Source organism: Sinohyriopsis cumingii, chromosome 2 (assembly GCF_028554795.1).
Source record: "Sinohyriopsis cumingii isolate HCF-2022 chromosome 2, ASM2855479v2, whole genome shotgun sequence".
Classification (NCBI taxonomy): Eukaryota; Metazoa; Mollusca; class Bivalvia; order Unionida; family Unionidae; genus Sinohyriopsis; species Sinohyriopsis cumingii.
The window spans coordinates 15,825,767-15,850,332 of NC_142962.1; the positions used below are offsets into that span (position 1 = coordinate 15,825,767).

Here is a 24,566-nt window from a genome sequence, read left to right on the forward strand (position 1 = left end):
AACACACATCTGCACTCTGGCTGTTATTAGAAGTACTACTACTAAAAAATGAAAAAGTGTCTGAGTTTTAATTGGTTTTGCCATTTAATAAATCATCATTGCAAGCTAGCCTCAGCATCAAGCATGTGCTCTCCTGTCATTTTTAAGCAACCAATCATAAATGAACATGAGTTACACAGGTAGTACACGATGTATTTCACAACTACATCATGACAACCAAGATTTTTAAATTAAAATTTTAAAACAGAATCAATTACATTTTTCACAAAAAAATTTTATACAATCTTTATTTATTCTTGATTTTGCCTGCAAAAGATTGAATTTTTCCAGTGCTAATCCCTTTATTGAGGGGGAGATCATTCCTTTCTGGATCCCACCTATGTGGGTAGATGACCAAGTTATTTTATTTCTACAGACTAGCTTAGGAGAGATGAGTTTGTAAAATAGATGATGTACTCCTAAGTTATTAGGATTGGGTAATGTATTTGAAGAAGAATCATATAAATATTCTATAAACATCTAATCAAGCCATAAATCCCAGTGAATTCTATACCAAATCCAACTAGGATGGTTGTTTTATAATGATGGCTAAAGAGAACAAAGATCTAATTTAGAGACCCACAATTTTATTTTTATTCTGATGAGCTTACAATGAACCATGCTTCAATCCATTTCACTACGAACAATTTCTGGATCTAAATAACTTGAGTTGTAAGACTTGTACTTTAAATGTAATTCCCAATGTCAAAATTCATGTAACTGTTACAAGATAAATATGCATTGCCCATGATTAGGACTTATCAAGCTGTTACTTCTCACACAAAAGCTGCCCAACTTCATTTGGGTGATAAATGAATGAATGCCAAGATTAGAAGAACTGTACATAAATCCTCATTGGTCATTGCCGATGAAGTTTAGCCACATCATCAGCAGCAAACTGAAAGGAAGTCACTTTCATCTGTTCATGAGGCTTCAAAAGTTGTCACGTGTTACAAATTTTAGATGAAGATAATCCTCTTTCTCAGCTTGTTTGCAGACTGTCTATCAGAGTCTGCCTAATGGGAGGCAATTCTGTAAAAAGCTCCATTCCAAGAGGATTTTGGGAATTGGCCTGCTTGTAGTACAACACATGACGCTTCAGTTCCTGAAATGTAAATGGAAAAAAATGTGTGCAATAAAATATCTCTAGGTAAAACACAGTGATGCATATATACCATTCAACTACAAAAAAGTGGTAAAATAGTAAAATCACAGTGTAGCTTTTGATATTTAGATATTTTTCAGATTTACATATTTTTTCCTATTTTTGTTTATGGATTCATACTTTATTCATACCCACCCATGTGTTAATAATGCTGACCTGAATGAGCCAATCACATTGTTCCATATAATGTAAAACCTTGCTATCACTTCTGTATCAAATAGTACCAGATAACTTACCAAAATGTGGGTACATTTCACATGTTAAATATTTTCCATAGCTAACATATTACATCATTAACATCTCAGACAGTTAATACATAGCTTACAAATGTTAATGAGAATTAAAAATAAAAATGCATGCCCCATTACAGGCATGTTAGACCCTTCAGACCAAACAAGTCTGAGTCTCAAAAATTCAAAACTATAAACGTTTTTTTTAAAATGATAAGTCATGAAAATATAATTATGTTGTCTGTGTTTGTATGCATACAAAAATATAACTTGTGCTAACAAGGTCTTCAATATAAAAAACGTGTAAAAAAATGAAAAATTCCAGTAACTGCATGATAATCTAGCCAGTTCATCTACATATAAACACAAATACATCCATAAAATTTCATATGCCTATGTCCACTACTTATTATAAATACGATGCCAACCAAATTTTATTTGCTTACATCAAGAGGATTTTGCTTAAACATGCTAAGTTTACTGACCAAAAGTTTAAATCCAAAAGGTTCAAAAACTTGTAATTTGTTTTAGAAACTGCCTAAGTGGGCTGAAAATCTAATGAGGTCATTTAATCATGACATTATAATCTAAACATTTAATTCAGTCATTTAATAAGGACATGATAATCTGTGTACAATTTCATTGTTCTAAGAGTAAATGTTGTTGTGCCATTGTACAAACATGGATTTGAAAGATGCACATGGGCTTACACATGGACATAAACATGGACTACAACAGATGGACATACACATGAACATGGGCTTACACATGGACATAAACATGGACTACAACAGATGGATATACACATGGACATGGGCATATACATGGACAAACACAATGACATACATATGGACATTGACTATGGATATACACATGGACATAAACACGGACTACAACAGATGGACATACACATGGACATGGGCATACACATGGACAAACTCACTGACATACACATGGACATGGGCATACACATGGACAAACACACTGACATACATATGGACATGGACTATGGATATACACATGGACATAAACACGGACTACAACAGATGGACATACACATGGACAAACACACTGACATACATATGGACATGGACTATGGACATAAACATACACATGGACATAAACATGGACTACAACAGATGGACATACACATGGACAAACACACTGACATACATATGGACATGGACTAAGGACATACACATACACATGGACATAAACATGGACTACAACAGATGGACATACACATGGACAAACACACTGACATACATATGGACATGGACTATGGACATAAACATACACATGGACATAAACATGGACTACAACAGATGGACATACACATGGACAAACACACTGACATACATATGGACATGGACTATGGACATACACATACACATGGGCATAAACATGGACTACAACAGATGGACATACACATGGACAAACACACTGACATACATATGGACATGGACTATGGACATACACATACACATGGACATAAACATGGACTACAACAGATGGACATACACATGGACAAACACACTGACATACATATGGACATGGACTATGGACATACACATACACATGGACATAAACATGGACTACAACAGATGGACATACACATGGACAAACACAATGACATACACATGGACATGGACTATGGACATACACATACACTTGGACATAAACATGGACTACAACAGATGGACATACACATGGACAAACACACTGACATACACATGGACATGGACTATGGACATACACATACACATGGACATAAACAAGGACTACAACAGATGGACATACACATGGACAAACACACTGACATACATATGGACATGGACTATGGACATACACATACACATGGACATAAACATGGACTACAACAGATGGACATACACATGGACAAACACAATGACATACACATGGACATGGACTATGGACATACACATACACATGGACATAAACATGGACTACAACAGATGGACATACACATGGACAAACACAATGACATACACATGGACAATGGACATACACATACACATGGACATAAACATGGACTACAACAGATGGACATACACATGGACAAACACACTGACATACACATGGACATGGACTATGGACATACACATACACATGGACAGGGGCATATACAGGGACAAAAACACAATGACATACATGGACATATACACATGGACAAACACATGGGCATACAAATTGTCAACCAATGGACAGATGCATGGACAGTAAAACAATTCACACCCTAATCTTTTGTAGTGGGAAAATAATACAATGCATGCAGACAGTATTTTGAAGGTATTCAGTTTATTTCTAAATGGAAAGAAGAAAGTTGTTACTTCCCACAGTAAGGTATAAGATGACTCACATCATTGGCTGAGACTAGAAGCTGCTTGATAAAGTGATGTTTTAGCTGTGTATGCTGACCATCTTGGTTGTAGAGGAACCGATTCACATGGTGTACAGCTATCAGGTACAGCACTGGGGCCCATTTTGGCCTCAAGGCCTGGCTATAAAGGCCCCGGAAATATTGCTTTAAAAGGTCCATGTCTGACTCCTCAGGGGTAAGGTATCGCTCTAGGGGGATCAGCAGCTACAAGAATGCATATATATTATTCCCATTAGAGCAGTTCAATATATATATATATATATATATATATATATATATATATATATATATATATATATATATACACTCAGACACACCATGGTTCCAAAGTTTTATATGCCTACAGACATTAATTGGATGTATGGCATCATGCTCTTTGCCTATTTTATTTGCTTTCATATATGGGTATAAATACCAATCCTAACTGTCCAACATGGACATAAATACCAATTCTAACTGTTCTACATGGACATAAATACCAATCCTAACTGTTCTACATGGACATAAATACCAATCCTAGCTGTTCTACATGGACATAAATACCAATCCTAACTGTTCTACATGGACATAAATACCAATCCTAACTCTCCTACATGGACATAAATACCAATCCTAACTGTCCTACATGGACATAAATACCAATCCTAACTGTTCAATTGTTTCTTGAATTTATGGCTTGATTTATCATTCTGCCATGTTGCATTCACGAGTCAGATGTGATCTAGAAAATGAAAATTACAAATGCAGAATTTGTGTGATCTTTGCAATCTGTTTCGTTCATACATCATTTTGTTTGCATCTAATCTGCATTTTATTTGCTTTCATTATGCAATCCATTTTATTTTACACTGGTAAAATTACCCATTTTAAGGTCTCTTCCAGCATCTAAACTCTGAGGGATAAAAGTCTTGTACCACTCAATACTTCCAGTGAGAGAGAGACAGAGAGAGAGAGAGATGGGTGGTGGGGTGGAGAGGGCCAAAGCATCATATTCTAAAAGGATGATAATACTATACATATCAGTTATGTGCCTGGTGTTTTGGGGTCAAATAGTGCACCTGTAATGAGCCTACATCGTATCTTTGAGGTAAAAAAAATATTTGATTCTAAGTTCTAATCCCAGCAAGGGTTGAAAATATGATTTTCTAAGATCAGTGGTTTTCTCTGGGTTCTTCACTTTCTTCCATTGTAAAGAACATCTGATGCCATCATTCGGGTCACTGAGTGTAAGTCATATCAGTACAAATCCATACAAAACAAATAAACCAAGTATAAACTGTATGGAGATGGTGAGTGGCCATCGGTTCCAGTTCTTATCAGTACCAAATAAATAAAGAAAATGTAAATTAATACATCCTGGATGGGGTGGGTGAGTGATTGGCTGCTGTCTGTAAGTCCTATCAGTAAAATCTATAGAAATTAAATAATGTGTAAAACTGGTACCTCCTGAATAGGGAGGGTAAGTGTTCTCAGAATCCCTGTGTGTTCTGTCCAGACAGCTTTCCTCAGCATCAGATTGTGTTGCTGCTGCAGAGGAACCAAGACATAGCAGCCAAACACGGAATCTCCAAATGAAACTGCCTCATACTGTTGTAGAAGTCCCATATACCTGAAAAATTTGTGGAAATTTATTTTGTCTTGCAATTATGATATCAAAATAATAAGGGACATTATTTGCACAATGTGTCTGTTTTAATTATGACTCTTCTTGCCTGTGTCTGTATATCTGTCTGGGTATCTTTTGTTGAACTTACTTCACAATCAAACATTCGCTTGCAGGCTGGTCAAGTGAAAAATGCAGGGCAAATTAATTAAAGATGAGTAATGATGATAAGTTTGATTTATATTTTGAAAAATTAAGCTGAAAAAGATGGTATGGTATAGAAGATGTAGAGGTGAATGATTTGTCATGCATACAAAATCCTTCAATATCAGCATTTCTGCGGCATGCACCACAATTTTGAAACTTAAAAATTACTGTCCATTATAATGGTGGCACAGATCTGATCTATTTATTTACTATAATAATAAAACTGTTTAGAGACTTTTGAGATGACAAAGACAAGGTAAAAACTTGGTTACTACAATGTGCAATTTCATATCATAAGAGGAAAAATGAATCTAATGTTAAACTATATAGTATCAAACTTTAATATCTTGATATTGTTGTAATCGTTATTTATAAGTGTTTTGCTGCAATTAATATGCCTTGAAAAACATGAAATACATTATAGATGCAAATATTAATAATAAGAGATCATAAACAGCTAATTTCTACATCTTGGCCTAGCTGTTACATTCCAATCTTACATTACAAGGCATTTATTTCAGGGGCATGAGCCATGGATGCACTTCCAGAAACAGAAACAGTTTGACATAGTCAGAAAAAGGTAGCTTGCAAAGAATTTGGAGAGTTTATGATGAATAAATTATGTACATATGGTTCAACAGTTTCAATGGTGATTTTAATGTTTTTTCACAATATTATAATATAACCATTAAAATTCACATTAAGTCGACGAACCATGGCAGGTCAAGGATATTTCAGGTTGGTGAACATTTCCAAGAGATATACATTTCAAGCTTTGAAATCAAAGAGAATATAATAAAATAGTTTAAAATCCCTATAATAGATTGATAGGGCTATCTATCTAGATCCAACCATGACTTTCTTTCTCTGCCTATCACATAAATTTATTATTACTTTCTGCTCAAAAACACTGATACATTTTTTAAAATAAAATCTAAATCAAGTGGGTTTTGGATTGTGGCATTTTCATAATTTCCTCCAATGTGTATTCACATCATATTCATATTGTAATATTCATTCTAGTCATACCAATCCCATTGTAATACCATACTATGTACAGCCTTTTTTCAATATCCAATGTATAGTTATATCATAATCTTATCATAATATCCAATGTAGAGTCATATCACACTCTTTTTGTAATATCCAATATATATTCATATCACACTCCTATTGCAATATCCAATGTACAGTTATATCATACTCCTATTGTAATATCCAATGTAGTCATATCACACTCTTATTGTAATATCCAATGAGTAACATCATACTCTTATTGTAATATCCAATGTATAGTCAAATCACACTCCTATTGCAATATCCAATGTACAGTTATATCATACTCCTATTGCAATATCCAATGTAGAGTCATATCACATTCTAATTGTAATATCCAATATATAGTCATATCACACTCTTATTGTAATATCCAATGAGTAACATCATACTCCTATTGTAATATCAAATGTAGAGTCATATCACATTCTAATTGTAATATCCAATATATAGTCATATCACACTCTTATTGTAATATCCAATGAGTAACATCATACTCTTATTGTAATATCCAATGTATAGTCAAATCACACTCCTATTGCAATATCCAATGTACAGTTATATCATACTCCTATTGTAATATCCAATGTAGAGTCATATCACATTCTAATTGTAATATCCTATAGTCATATCACACTCTTATTGTAATATCCAATGAGTAACATCATATTCTTATTGTAATATCCAATGTATAGTCATATCACACTCTTATTGTAATATCCAATGTATAGTCATATCATACTCCTATCATAATATCCAATGTATAGTCACATCACACTCTTATTGTAATATCCAATATAGTCATATCACACTCTTATTGTAATATCCAATATATAGTCATATCACACTCTTATTGTAATATTGAATGTAGTATCATCATACTCTTATTGCAATGTCCAATGTATAGTCATATCATACTCCTATCATAATATCCAATGTAGTCATATCAAACTCTTATTGTAATATCCAATGTATAGTCACATCACACTCTTACTGTAATATCCAATGTAGAGTCATATCACACTCTTATTGTAATATCCAATGTATCGTTATATCACACTCTTATTTTAATATCCAATGTAGAGTCATATCATACTCCTATCATAATATACAATGTAGTCATATCAAACTCTTATTGTAATATCCAATGTATAGTCACATCACACTCTTACTGTAATATCCAATGTAGAGTCATATCACACTCTTATTGTAATATCCAATGTATCGTTATATCACACTCTTATTTTAATATCCAATGTAGAGTCATATCATACTCTTATTGTAATGTCCAATGTATAGTCATAACACACTTTTATTGTAATATCGAATGTATAGTCACATCATACTATTATTGTAATATCCAAGGTATAGTCACATCACACTCTTATTGTAATATCCAATGTATTGGTATATCACTCTTATTGTAATATCCAATGTATAGTTATATCCTACTCTTTTCATAATATCCAATGTATAGTCATATCACACTCTTATTGTAATATCGAATGTATAGTCACATCATACTATTATTGTAATATCCAATGTATAGTTATATCATAATCTTAGCATAATATCCAAGGTATAGTTATATCATAATCTTATCGTAATATCCAATGTATAGTCATACCACACTCTTATTGTAATATCCAATGTATAGTTATATCATAATCTTATCATAATATCCAATGTATAGTCATATTGTACTCTTATTGTAATATCGAATGTATAGTCACATCCCACTATTATTGTAATATCCAATGTATAGTTATATCATACTCTTATCAATTTATACAATGTATAGTTATATCATGCTCTTATTGCAATATCCAATGTATAGTTATATTGCACTCTTTATCATATTATTATCAATATATAGTCATACAACATTATTACAATAATATCACCCAAAGTAGTCATATCATACTCTTACAATAACACCCAATGTATAGTGTGTGTGTGATTAGGATTTTTAATGTAGCTTTTAACAATTTTTCAGTCACATTGCTACAATGTCCGCAGTGTGGCAGTTTATAGTGATGTCTAGCACTGGGGCATCATGCCGCAGATATATAGCATGATGTCCCACCCAGTTACATTATCCTGACACCAAGCCGACCAGTCCTAACACTAACCTCTTAATGCTGAGCGCCTAGTGAGGCAGCTGTTAGTACCATTTTTTTAAGTCTTTGGTATGACTTGGCCGGGGTTCAAACCCATGACCTCCCACTTCTGAGGTGGACTCTCTAGCCATTAGGCCACCAGAGTGGTCACCAATGTATAGTCATACTGTACTCTTATTGTAGTATCATCCAATGAACATTTTAATAATCTGATTTATAGCAATATTAAGCCTATTATCATAATATCACCAAATTTTAGTCACAGCATACTCTTATTATAACTTTTCCCGATGTATATTCACATCATACTATTATTATAAATAGTCATACCCTTATCATAACATCTGCCAATGTATAGTCACATCATACTATTATCATAGTCATACCCTTACTATAACATCTGCCAATGTATAGTCACATCATACTATTATCATAGTCATACCCTTACTATAACATCTGTCAATGTATATTCACATCATACTATTATTATAAATAGTCATACCCTTATTATAACATCTGCCAATGTATAGTCACATCATACTATTATTATAAATAGTCATACCCTTATTATAACATCTGCCAATGTATAGTCACATCATACTATTATCATAAATAGTCATACCCTTATTATAACATCTGCCAATGTATAGTCACATCATACTATTATTATAAATAGTCATACCCTTATCATAACATCTGCCAATGTATAGTCACATCATACTATTATCATAAATAGTCATACCCTTATTATAACATCTGCCAATGTATAGTCACATCATACTATTATCATAAATAGTCATACCCTTATCATAACATCTGCCATTGTATAGTCACATCATACTATTATCATAGTCATACCCTTACTATAACATCTGCCAATGTATAGTCACATCATACTATTATTATAAATAGTCATACCCTTATTATAACATCTGCCATTGTATAGTCACATCATACTATTATCATAAATAGTCATACCCTTATTATAACATCTGCCAATGTATAGTCACATCATACTATTATCATAAATAGTCATACCCTTATCATAACATCTGCCAATGTATAGTCACATCATACTATTATTTTAATATTATCCAATTAGGAACGAGAATTCAAATCTTCTTGGAGTCAGAATAATAATGTAATGTTTGTTATTTTTCATACACTCACATTCATCATACACCATCATTACAAAAAAATCATAATTAGTTCTTTTCCTTCTCATTTCTCATGCTGAAGTTTACTTTATTCAAAGCTTAAAACAACCGTATACTGAAGAATAAGCTAAAGGACAATGTTTATGTCTTAAAACCTCCCAAACTCTTTCTGGAAATATGGCAGGTATGACATCCTATTCAATCAACCAAGGAAAATTTTCACCTTTTCGATCCAACCACAAATATGCAGCTGGATAACAGAAATTTATTGTCATGTTTTATCCCTGATCTTCAAAGGAAACACTGTTCGTCAGTTCTTAAATCAATTATATCATTTTTTTAAGACTGCAAATTTAGCAAATTGTGATTCTCTGAGAATACTTACCAGATCACATTAACTTTAGAAAAATATGCTTGTTACCTCCTGAATTCAGCCTTCCCAAATATCTTTTTCAATACATCCCACTGACCATCACTAGGTGGTACCAGTTTTAATCTAAGGGATACATTGAATAAGATAGTCACATATGTAGGGAGGCTATGAACATTTCATCCTAATGTGATCAGGTAGGTATTCTTACAAAATTTACAAAAAATTTGCTTTTTGCTCATAATACATTCCCCAATCACATTAATTTTAACTTTATGTGTAATAGGACAAGGAGCTGCCGAGCATCCTACCTACACCTGAACTATTGCCTATGAGGAAGTTGTGCTGACATTAACTGGGTCTGTTGGTTATCTTGAGCCTGGGAATACCCTCAGACCCATGGGGAGCTACTGGCAACCTTTCTCACATACCAACATTGAGCCAAGACTTGAACCCATAAAGATTAAGATGAGATGTGAGTAATCTGTAAAGGCAAGAGCCTTAGACTCACTCAGCCACTCAAAACCCCTTGCCCACATGTAGTAACAACCTTATTACACTAAACAAAACCCCAGATTTTCTGTGTGAATGGTTTGAGTTAGCCGAGATTTTTAAAGAAGTTTTTGAGGAGTTCTTGTAGAACTATGTTGACACGCCTCTCCCTTGATAACTTGCACACAACAGAAACATGGGCTGTACTTTAAGCATGGACATGAGTAATCTCTGATAAAAGATATGGCTGCCATCCCAGCTAGGCAGTGAGCAGACCATGGGAGGCTGGGGAAGTGGCATTGTTTTTGGCTGAATAATTGCATCAGGAAAAGTTATCAGTAAACATCTTTTTCTAATTAAATTGTTTGCATTATGGTATAAATTACCTTCATTTTCAAAGTAACCAATCTCTGAAAGATCATAAAAAACATAGCTCCGAGTGATTTCAACACATTATGTACATGTAAAACAGTATTACATTATTGCTTTTTGCACAACGAAACAAGATTTCTTTAGCTCAAAAAGGACAGACATTTGTTTCATGCAAAAACAATCAATGCTGAAACTTGATTTCTTTAAAATTGTTTTATTAGTTGCTACGTTCCTTTCACTTGGTTGCCTTGCTATCTTTGATTACATTTGTGAATGATGAGAATAATGTAAGGTTATTTAATTGTTAATTACACAATAACATTTATAACAGCATTTGAGTGGTCAACAGAAACACCCTCAACCATGGCTGTGACAGTTGATCAATGTTTTTCATGTTTGAATACTAGAAGGCATACCACAATTATGATGATTACACTGAAACCAAATTTAAATATTCATCTAAAATACAAATTTCACTTCATAAAACTTATTTCATTACTATTTCTTAAAGTGTTGCCACTGGTAGGCATTAGTGACATTTTCACTGATGCAAATTTTATCAATGATTGTTTGGTTTTTTACAGTGTACTGAGAATTCTTTTGCAAAGAAAATGTAAAAAAATATAGGACTTCTTGCTATAAACTGAGACTTTTATGATGATTGAAATTTAAGGACATTAAATGCCATTTTAGACTATAAATTGAACTATATATCAGGGTTTTGGTTACCAATTTCAATTATGATTTTCTTCATCTTCCACAAATAAGGGTCGATTCTCTTTTACATTATCTATAAAGAAAAAAAAACATGGGATCCATGCTTGCCCCCACATTACAAGTCAGTTTGCAAGTTATCTGTGTATGAGTTATCAAGTACTGTTAAGAAAAAGCTGGAAACTACTGCCATGGAACAGTTGTCAGAGGAAAACAATGGGTAAGAGATTCTTCCTTTGTCTATATGGTAGATGGTCAGAGATAATTAATTTTGTTGTCTTTTTAGGAATGCTCAATTCATGAAATAGCAAGCTATTTTCCTAATGTTAATGTCATCAGGGAATTATTCAAAGGAGAACTGACAAGGAGGAATTATACACAAAGTTTTCCTTTAGAGAATATTTTACTGAAATAGACATATACATTTTTTTATTATCCGCTAAAATTTTAATTAAAAACAAACAAGTAGCCTGTTGGCATGAAGGTGCTAGTTCCTTACAGATCATAGAAGGAGACAATGCCTGGAATTTGTTCCTCAAAATCCATCTGATCCAGAAGGCTGGGTTTGGTGTAATGATGCAGGAGAGCCACAAGGTAACGATGGATGGAACGTTCCAAGAACAGGTCATTTCCTGACATAGAAAAAGACCCTATGATTATTTTGAATCAGCAGCAGATTTTAATAATAAAATATTTTGACAATATACATTAACAGCCATGTAGACCACAATAAAAAAGAGAAGCTGGCCATGATCTGTATGTCCAGCCAGAGTTTTTATAAACATCAAGATTATATTTACATATTAAATAACTGGTCAACTTTAACTGAGATGCTAATAGCACATAAACCTTAAAATGGAGTTTCATCTAGGGTGACAGACATATGGTTGTTGTTGCTGTTGTAGGGTTTAACGCCATTTTTCAGCACAAGGTAGGCTATACATGGTGGCCAGTATAACTGGTGGAGGAAAAACCTTGGAAAACCCAGGGAAGAACCACCAACCCATGAGAAGCTACTGGCAGGCTTTCCCACATACCCGCGCTAGCCAAGCCTTGGACTCAAACCCATTCAGACAGAGGTGAGATGGCAGTGATCTGGAATGGTGAGCACTTTAGACCACTCAGCCACTCAGGGCTCCACAGACATATGGATGGACATACACATGGATGGACATACACATGGATGTATGGACACATGGACAGACACATGGATACCAAAGTGATTATTATTTAAAGCTTCCATGAAAGTAGGCAGGACTATAAATATATTTTAATTTTTTATTCAAGAGATAAATACATACAATTATCTTTAAAGAAAGGTTATATTTATTGATTGGAAATAAAAGTTCAAGACTTAAAAAATAATGGTCTGTAAAGAAATATGTCAAAGCATAGAAATTGATTCTCACTGGCATGTACCTGTTAGAAAAGTACACATAACCCTGGAAACCTTCAATGTCACTGATATTCCATCCATGACCTTTGACCTCTCACACTCCATGAGAAATATCCACTTTAATACATCACAGACAATAGCAATTTGTGAAGCAGATATAATACTTTGCACTTCAGCTCCTCTGCAAATAAAATAAGAATAAAATGATTTGATATCTTATACAAGCATATTAAATTTTTATCATTTACAACAGAAAATACATATTTATTCAGTGCAAATGGAACAATTACACAGCTGCAAATGTGAGGATGCAGGCTAGTGACAAGTTTATGCTATAGCTGCTTCCAAAGCTCCCCATGGCAAATGCAAATGCACCTGGAATATGTTCCCCCTTTATTGCCTGACCATCACACAGAGGTTGCAAACCAAGTCTGACCATGACCTAGTGGTTGCAAACTAACAGCCTGACCATGGCCCAGTGGTTGCAAACCAAAAGCCTGACCATGACCCAGTGGTTGCAAACCAACAACCTGTATTACATATATTATGCATCTTCCTGCTAAGACTGCAGTTCAACTAGCAAAAGAAGTCACTAATTGCAATTTTTAGATATTCAACATTTTTAAACCATGCATAGGGACCCCAAAAGAGGGGTCCGCAAACTATACCCCTCTTGCACATTGTTACCACACAGACAACATACATAATGTACCAAATGTGATGACTATCCAACCCACAGTAGAATTACAGTAGGAAGGAGGACATTGCAATATTGCCCGCATAAACATGGTGATAACAAGATATGGTTTACAGAATGTACAAGCTAACATATACATCAAAAGATGTGTACATAAGGGAAATGTAAAGATGGAACTCGAGTGCAACAACACAAGGCATCCCCTTTCATTATTAGGATATTGCAACTTTTTTCTTCCTCATCATTTGCAGTGAATAAAACTTAGAGAAAGCAATGTAAGATTTTAATTTGCAGATGTTAATTTTTTCAACTATTCTTTATTCGATCATGTACAACATTTAAAATATTTATATAATTTGCATGAAATGGTCATTTAGTAAGAAAGGTATAGTTTTTATATCTTAATAATTTTAATGAATCTGGTTTCAGGATGAAATGAAAACTTATGGTCAGCTTTTGACCATAATGGTGGTGCATCTTGCAAGCTTCCATCGATTATATCCTTAATTTAGGTCTCCATGAGCATAAAGTCATTTTAACATTTATTATATGAAGTAAATGGGTCTGAATAAGTTCCAAAATTTAACAGTTATAACTGTGCCACCAAACCATGATTTTGTTTATATACCAGTTCAGCCAATTAAGAACACATATAGTCCAATTATGCACTGGATTACAATGTCATCAAGCAAACAGCCATCAATGCTGGAATGACCAGAAGGTCAGATTTCCAGTCAAAAGCATGGACCTCTTATGAGGATTAATTCCCAGTCAAAAGTATGGATCTCTTATGAGGATTAATTTTGAGTCAAAAGTATGGATCTCTTATGAGGATTAATTCCCAGTCAAAAATATGGACCTCTTATGAGGATTAATTCCCAGTCAAAGGTATGGATCTCTTATGAGGATTAATACCCAGTCAAAGGTATGGATCTCTTATGAGGATTAATTTCCAGTCAAACGTATGGACCTCTTATGAGGATTAATTCCCAGTCAAATGTATGGATCTCTTATGAGGGTTAATCTATATCTTACATCTACAAATCTGTTTGCAAATCAAGGGGTCTCAAGTGGTGAAGATCAAGGGGCCCCATGTTTGGGAAACCAAACTAGATATTAGGCAATTACTGATTAATCTGGATAGAGAGATAGAAGAATGAATAATTACTACAAGCTAAAGTTAAAACTACTGATAATAAGTTGACTCAATTTCTTCCAAGAAATGAAGGCTGAATTCCATTCATATAGTACAGCAGTACACTCCAGAATGGTGGAATAAGGAAAAGAACTGATCATGTAGAGGAGAATCCAGAAAATCAGCCGGAGGAACCTGTTCAGAAAGTGAGAGAACTTATCAGAGAAAGCAGAAGTGAACAGTAAAATTTCCATCCTTGAGAAAAAGATTGTTAAGTTAGAGAAACATTCCAGTAAAATGAGCTGGATTCCGTGGGGTTTTGTCTCATCATGGGAATCTGTGGGGTTTTGTCTCATCATGGGAATCTGGAGTACATCTACCAAATTCTGAAGTCTTTTCTATAAGAGACAGTGATATTTGACCAGAATTATGTAGCCAATATAAGTTTTATTATCATTCATTGAATTTCCTGTAGAAGGCTGGGTCAAACACCAATCATTGCCAAATTGTTCCTATTTTGCGGGTACAAAGGCTGTTCAAGGTTCATAAGGAACACAAATATTCTATGCATAATGAAAACTGAGCAAAAACACATCAGGAAACATAAATTCTTCATAAATGAAAAGTAAACATTGGCAAAACAAGAACACAAACATTTTGTACTTAATGAAAATTGATCAAGGCACAAAAGAAACACAAATATTCTGTACTTAATGAAACACGAATACAGACACAACAGGAACACATATTCTGTACTTAATGAAACAGGAATACAGACACAACAGGAACACATATTCTGTACTTAATGAAACATGAATACAGACACCACAGGAACACATATTCTGTACTTAATGAAACAGGAATACAGACACAACATGAACACATATTCTGTACTTAATGAAACACAAATACAGACACAACAGGAACACATATTCTGTACTTAGTGAAACATGAATACAGACACAACAGGAACACACAGTCTGTACTTAGTGAAAACAGAGGAAAGGAAAATCAATATTCTGTTTTAATTACCATATATACCCGCTTATAAGTCAAGTCAAATGGTAAACAACAAAGATCCATATTTGCCATAGAACAATAAGCCTGCAGATCAGGGCCTATTTTGTTTGTTCTACTGATTACACTTAACAAAATGCACAGGTTCAAATTGTATGGTGTATTATGCAATGGCAAATCTGGACCTGTTCAGTCTGCAGTTGGACTAATCTGTAATATATACATGAAACAAATGTTTAACACAACACCCTACCACAGTTTATACTGCTACTGTTGTCATTGTAAAATTAATGATATCTCTTTTTTGCCATGTACATGCAAGACAACAATTTGCTGACAGCAAAATGATGATACTCACACTGTGCAATATGTGTTGTACAGCTCAATCAGGGGGAGATAAATCCAGTCCTGGGGAAGCAGAGATTCTCCTAAATTGGAGGTGAAAAAGCTTGTGATCTTTGTAGTATTCATATGAAACCTGTCTCTGAAAATAAAATGAAATTAGTGTTGTCAAATCTGTCAGGATTACAGGAAACAAGATAAAATACTTAACAAAATATAAATGGACTTTGAATAACAAATGCATTTTAGGCACTGCAGAAAGCGCAAACACTGTTGGTGGTGTGCGATTCAAAAGACAGCATTATACAGTTTCACATGATTATCAATGGGATAAATGACATAAAGAACTTGAAAGTATCTTGGGTTCGAAAAACTCATGACCAATCTGATATGACTTGGATGCTCTACTACAGTGCTGTCCAACCCATGGCCCGCGGGCTGATTTTAAATGGCCCGCCAGAGCTCAAGCAGCTATATAGTCTTTGCTTTTCAGTTTTCTGCTATGGCCCTCGGCTTCAAGAAAAACATTTTTCAGTGACCCATGGTGTCAGAAAGGTTGGACAGCATTGCTCTCCTGACTCTGCTCTCCCATTCCTTGAATCTGAGTGAAAATAAATGCTTTTCATCTAGTCCGCAAATGCTGTAGGTCAATTTTATAGATAAAAGGTTTTGAAAATAAAATACATCAGTTACAACACCAAATGTCTTGCCATATATATATATATATACCTCATTTTTTATACATTAAAATTTTCGTTATTTCAACTCACCTGGATTTGTACATATCTGCTTCACTGCGTCCAAAAGCCTTTAGATAGGTCGCTCGGATGGAGTGAAGGTTTTCACGTGCCTCTTGACAGAGTTGGCTCTGGGTGAACTGGATTTCCTCCTGAGTTGCACTCCGAAGCTGAATGGGGGAGGTCAACTGAAGGTCAGCTAGAACTATGCGGGCCTTCTCCTCCTCTGTGACACTAAGAGTTTAAATATGTTCAGTACAGTTCACAGCAAGCATATCTTGTATCTAGCTGAAGTAAATGACAGTAACAATTTCTCTGATGACAAGTTAGTTTGTAAAGAACTTGTTTATAAGCATTAATTATTTTTAAGTTTGTGAAAATGAAACCCCATCTGAAAAATTATATAGCCATGAATGTTTTTTTTGAGTGGCAGGGTCACACTTATTTAACCTGTATGCATAATATTTATGAAGTTTCTATACAGAAGTTCTTTTCTGCAAATACTGATGAAGCTCCAGTTTGCTGAATTTTTTAATATGAAATTACTCAAACTTATCATCATTATGTTACCTCCAGAACATGGGGTCAAAGATGACACATGACATGAGGTCATGTACCAGATGCTCATCACCATGATGAAGTGATGTCAGCAGCTTCAAGGCCACAAGGTGAAGGTAAGGCTCCAATGATGTCTGCATCATGGCACATTTCTAGAAAATATTGTGATGTTTTCAATCCAAAATATCAAACATGTAGCCCAAGTATGAATTAAAATATTCATATGTTTTACATAAATTAATAGTTGACAATTTCACAAGGTAGACTAATGTAGTATTTTAAAAATGCAATCCTATGACAAACCCTCTCCCAACTTTAAGATCATGACAGTTTTACCTATTCCATAAAATCTGATAAAAAAAATCTTTCCAAAGATGAAAGCATAATTAATGTGTTGATCTCACTCATAATTGAAATCATGCAAGATCTTGATGATATGATATATGCAAATCTCATTTATTACAAAAACTGACCAATGACATAGTTATTTACAAACCAGAGCAATATCCAATCAAAATTGAACCAACACAAGTCTTATTCATAATAAAACTGATCTGACATCTTGATGATACAAGTCCAAATACCAAGTTTGATCAAAAACAGATTAAAAATACAGTATCTAGAGTAGTAGCTTGAAAACCTTATTAATATGCAGGGATCTCACTCATTATGAAAATTGTACGATATCTTCATTATCTAAGCTTACATTCCAAGACTGATAAAAACTCAGACCAGAAATATGACTCCAGAGTGTTAACAAGTTCAGTTAGTCTGATGCAAGATCACCTCATGATGTGAATGGATCTCATTCACAATCATACTCATATGAACTTGATGATATATGCTTGTTTACCAAATATGATCAAAGTCCTTATGAAAAATACAGTCTCTATGGTGGTAACAAGATCCGCCAATCATATGTAAGACTGCCTACTTATAAAGCATAGATCTTACAAATAATAAAACTTGTTGGATAAATTGACAACATAAGCCGATTTACCAAGTATGATCATAGTCAGGTCAAGAATACAATCTTAAAAATAGAAACATACTGAGCTAATCACATCACTGAGAAGCATGGATCTTGTTTATGCTGGATCTCATTTGAGATTTTGATAATAAAACTTGCAACCCAAGTATGATCATAACTTGACCTGAAGAGTGGTAACAAATCTCATCTGATCACATCATTAATATGCATGGATTTCACTCAGTATCCACTTCTCCAAGAATTTTATGATTTAAGCCTATAGTTAAAGCTTGATCAAAATCGGGTCAAAACATAATCTCCAAAGTGGTAAAAAGCAACTGCTGGCAGGCATACAATGGATACAGGGAGATGTTATATACCGAAGACCAGGTGAGCTAAAAATGACTAAAACAGTTAAAATATAAAGGAAGTAGGTAGAGCAAATGAAATAATATGTAACACAGACAATATTTTCACTATTAAGGTCACAGTTGCAGGTATTCCTTATTTGCGATATGAAATTTATTTAATAAATTTATATATGGCATATTTAAAAATATTTACTCCACCAAATACTGCATGGAGAAATGGATTTTGTCATTATTATTTTTTTATCCACAATCCTTTTCTATGCTTCAATCTTTCAATGTTCTTCTTTGTTGTTGGATGCTATAAATATTGTGTCTACACAAATAATGATTAATCATAACCATGCTGAATTACAGAGAAACCCTGCTAGTCACAATTATTAGGGGCCAAGGCACACCATCATGCTATGTAATGTATCATGCAATAGCATGAAAAATCATTTTACTAAAGAAAATGGGGCCCTGAGTGGCCATGTGGTCCAGAGTGCTCACTGTTCCGGATCAATGCCATCTCACCTCTGTCTGCGTGGGTTTCAGTCTCAGTCTTGGCTAATGTGGGCATGTGAGAAAGATTGCCAGTAGCTTCTCGTGGGTTGGTGGTTCTTCCCAAGGTTCGTCCTCCACCCATTCTACTGGCTGCCATGTACAGCCTATCTTGTGCTGAAAAATAACGTTAAACCATACAACAACAACTAAAGAAAATGATGTATGCACATCCCTCTACAAAAGGTTGTAGTAGTGGGGGGATATAAGAGTAGGCACCAAGCTCTTGCTGCAATGGCTTACTCAGTTACTGGCTTAAATCAATACATATTAAATATAAATAGTGGAAATATAATGACTGCATATTTAATATTTGATTTTAAGCACTGCATCATGTGTTGGTGCATACATGTATAGGATGTTGTTTTTGTTGTAGGGTTTATTACCATTTTTCAGCTCAAGATAGGCTATACATGGCAACCATTTTAAATGGTGACGAAGAACCTGGGAAAACCCTGAAAAGAACCATTGACCCATGAGAAGCTACAGAAGTGAGATGGCATCAATATGTAACAGTGAGCACTTTAGACCACACGGTTACTTGGGGCCCTCATGCACAGGATCAATACTGTAGTTCAAATATCCATACATGTCCCCACCATGTGATAATGCAATAAAAAATCTATAAGAATTGCACTGGAAATATGCAAAAAGGTCACATATGTTCCAGTAATTAAGCAGATATCGAGAAGTGTCTGCATTTAATAGAAAAAAATATTCCCCCCAAAATGAAAGGAAAGAGAGAACATTTATGGCTAAGACCTCTATGCATGAAGACAAAATGACTGAGCCATGTATGCATTAAAATAGTATGGCGAAGCCATGTATGCATGAAAACAATATGGCTAAGCCAAGTATGCATTAAGATAACATGACTAGGCCAAGTATGCATTAAGATCATATGGCTAAGCCAAGTATGCATGAAGACAATATGGCTAAGCCATGTATGCATGCAGTCATTATGGTTAAGCCATGCATGCATTAAGGTAATATGGCTAAGCCAAGTATGCATTAAGATAATATGGCTAAGCCAAGTATGCATTAAGATAATATGGCTAAGGCACGTATGCATTAAGATAATATAGCTAAGCCATGTATGCATTAAGATAATATGGCTAAGCCAAGTATGCATATAGATAATATGGCTTAGTCATGTATGCATGAAGACAATATGGCTAAGCCATGTATGCATTAAGATAATATGGCTAAGCCAAGTATGCATTAAGATCATATGGCTAAGCCAAGTATGCATGAAGACAATATGGCTAAGCCATGTATGCATTAAGATAATATGGCTTAGCCATGTATGCATGAAGACAATATGGCTAAGCCATGTATGCATGAAGACAACATGGCTAAGCCAAGTATGCATTAAGATAATATGGCTAAGCCATGTATGCATTAAGATAATATGGCTAATCCATGTATGCATTAAGATAATATGGCTAAGCCATGTATGCATTAAGATAATATGGCTAAGCCAAGTATGCATTAAGATAATATGGCTAAGCCATGTATGCATTAAGATAATATGGCTAATCCAAGTATGCATTAAGATATTATGGCTTAGCCATGTATGCATGAAGACAATATGGCTAAGCCAAGTATGCATTAAGATAATATGGCTTAGCCATGTATGCATGAAGACAATATGGCTAAGCCATGTATGCATTAAGATAATATGGCTAAGCCAAGTATGCATTAAGATAATATGGCTTAGCCATGTATGCATGAAGACAACATGGCTAAGCCAAGTATGCATTAAGATAATATGGCTAAGCCATGTATGCATTAAGATAATATGGCTAATCCATGTATGCATTAAGATAATATGGCTAAGCCATGTATGCATTAAGATAATATGGCTAAGCCAAGTATGCATTAAGATAATATGGCTAAGCCATGTATGCATTAAGATAATATGGCTAATCCAAGTATGCATTAAGATATTATGGCTTAGCCATGTATGCATGAAGACAATATGGCTAAGCCAAGTATGCATTAAGATAATATGGCTTAGCCATGTATGCATGAAGACAATATGGCTAAGCCATGTATGCATTAAGATAATATGGCTAAGCCAAGTATGCATTAAGATAATATGGCTTAGCCATGTATGCATGAAGACAATATGGCTAAGCCATGTATGCATTAAGATAATATGGCTTAGCCATGTATGCATTAAGATAATATGACTAAGCCATGTATACATTAAGATGATATGACTAAGCCAAGTATACATTAAGTTAATAAGACTAAGCCATGTATGAATTACATTAATATAAAATGGCTAAGCCATGTACACATTAAGATAAAATGGCTAAGCAAAGTATGCATGAAGATAATATGGCTAAGCCATGTATGCATGAAAATAACATGACTAAGTCATGTATGCAGGAAGACAATATGGCGAAGCCAAGTATGCCTTAAGACAATATGGCTAAACCAAGTATGCATGAAGATAATATGGCTAAACCATGTATGCAGGAAGACAATATGACTAAGCCATGTATGCAGGAAGACAATATGGCTAAGCCAAGTACGCATTAAGATAATATGGCTAAACCAAGTATGCATGAAGATAATATGGCTAAAACATGTATGCATGAAGACAATATGACTAAACCACGTATGCATTAAGATAATATGGCAAAGCAATGTATGCACTGAAATAATATGGCTAAGCCATGTATTCATGAAGATAATATGGCTAAATCATGTATGCATGAAGACAATATCGCTAAGCCATGTATGCATAAAAATGATATCGCTAAGCCATATATACATGAAAATAATATGGCTCAGCCAAGTATGCATGAAGACAATATGACTAAGCCATGTATGCATGAAGAAGATATGGCTATGCCATATATGCATAAAGATAATATGGTTAAGCAAAGTATGCATGGAGTCAATAAGACTATGCCATGTATGCATGAAGACAACATTACAAAGCCATGTATGCATGAAAAAAATATGGCTAAGCCATGTATGCATGAAGAGAAAATGGCTAAGGCAAGTATGCATGAAGATAATATATCTAAGCCATGTATGCAAGAAGACAATACGGTTAAGCCAAGTATGATTAAGATAATATGGCTAATCCATGTTTGCATGAAGACAATATGGCTAATCCATGTTTGCATGAAGACAATATGGGTAAGCCATGTTTGCATGAAGACAATATGGGTAAGCCATGTTTGCATGAAGACAATATGGGTAAGCCATGTTTGCATTAAGACAATATGGGTAAGCCATGTTTGCATGAAGACAATATGGGTAAGCCATGTATGCTTGAAGAATATATATGGTTTAGCCATGTATGCATGAAGACAATATGGTTAAGCCAAGTACGCATATAGACAATGCAGCAAACCATATAGGCATGAAGGCAGTTTCAGTTTTTGATGCTTTTATAATGCAGTGCCTGATAATTTCAACAAGTTTAAGCTCAGAGACAGAAAATGATGAGTAGTAAATAAAAAGGTATGTAAATTAACTAATTTATAAATTAAGATAAGAAACCTTTACTTTGACAACTAAACTGCTTGGTGCTTGGTTATGTATGCTGGTTGCTTGAGCAAATATCTGTTGGCTATTGCTTACTCTGGATTAAGCAGTGACTGGACAAATGATGTATTGAAGATAAACACGAAGAAGACATAATGGTCTTACTGTTGATGGTTCAATAATAATTAGGTTTACCATTACAGCATTTTGAAGAGATAATGTATTTTTAAAGTAAACAAAGATCAAGTGCAGTGATTGACTCTTGACATAAATGAACATTGAAAAATAAAAACTTTTAACGTCTTTATTCATATAAAGAAAGAAGCAGTGTTACATTTTTTTGGGGAATACAATACATCTTGCCAAATTATTTAAATCAAGATCTTTATTAACAATTTGCAGTATTTCAAGAAATTGGTGAAAAAGTTATAAAATTTTGGGAGCCACTCTACAATACTCATATCCCAAATAGCCCACAAAAAGCAACATCTAGTCAGACCAGTTGTTATTATTGTTATTGTTGTAGGGTTTAATGCCATTTTTCACCACAAGATAGTCTTTACATGGCAGCCAGTAAAAATGGTGGAGGAAGAACCCAAGAAAACCCTAGGAAGAACCATCAACCCATGAGATGCTACTGGCAAGCTTTCTCACATACCCATATTGGCTGAATCTGAGACTTGAACCCATGCAGACAGAGGTGAGATGGCAATGACATAGCCACCAACCCTCCAGGCTTGCAATTAGTGAAAATAGGGATAAAAATGAGTGAATTCTGACATGAATTCATGAAGCGATCTTCGAGTCCCGGAATACTTATTGGAACAAATGTTTAGCATGGTCTCCAGATGATAAAGGTAGATTGTGTTCCACAAGAAAACTCACAAACAATGATTCAGCATTTGTAGCTTGCAGGTCTTCCGTCAATGGCTTAAAATATTCCAGAGCTGAAATCTGCTGCAATTTTATAATTTTCCCAACCTCTATGTGCTTTTTGCTACCTATGTGCTTCCTCACATCATCTCAGCCACCATGCTGAATGCTAAACTTTGTGGCACACTGCGTGCAAAAAGCATGATGTATATCTGTTTTATGGCTGAATGCATGGCCAATTTTTGACATATTCCAAACTAAACTTCACTTTTTGTATAATACATTTCTTTTTCCGTGTTGGTGAAGACATTTTCAAGATGTGATGCCGAATGGTAATTCAAATAAGTGTTTGCGGCACATGCATGGAGCAAAATTCCGGTTAGGCCCCAGTTTCTCTTAAAAGCAACTGCTGATATCACGACTAGCACTTAACGGGAAATCAGTTATTTTATAAAAGATTTAAAATAACTAAATGGGGAATTCGTGATTTTTTG

At 34.4% G+C, this 24,566-nt stretch overlaps 1 protein-coding gene across 1 annotated transcript in view; it reads right to left on the reverse strand.

The window, feature by feature from the left end:
* Positions 1–609: 609 nt before the first annotated feature.
* LOC149804377 (RNA polymerase II-associated protein 1-like) overlaps positions 610–24,566 on the reverse strand; it is a 126,438-nt gene continuing 102,481 nt past the window's right edge. The window contains exons 20-27 of the mRNA XM_089932272.1: positions 17,821–17,960; positions 17,284–17,484; positions 16,530–16,655; positions 13,346–13,503; positions 12,426–12,558; positions 5,279–5,444; positions 3,815–4,039; positions 610–1,144 (exon numbers count right to left, since the gene is read on the reverse strand). Coding sequence (XP_089788398.1) covers positions 1,022–1,144; positions 3,815–4,039; positions 5,279–5,444; positions 12,426–12,558; positions 13,346–13,503; positions 16,530–16,655; positions 17,284–17,484; positions 17,821–17,960 — 1,272 coding nt within the window. The 3' untranslated portion in view covers positions 610–1,021. The remainder of the gene's footprint in view (positions 1,145–3,814; positions 4,040–5,278; positions 5,445–12,425; positions 12,559–13,345; positions 13,504–16,529; positions 16,656–17,283; positions 17,485–17,820; positions 17,961–24,566) is intronic.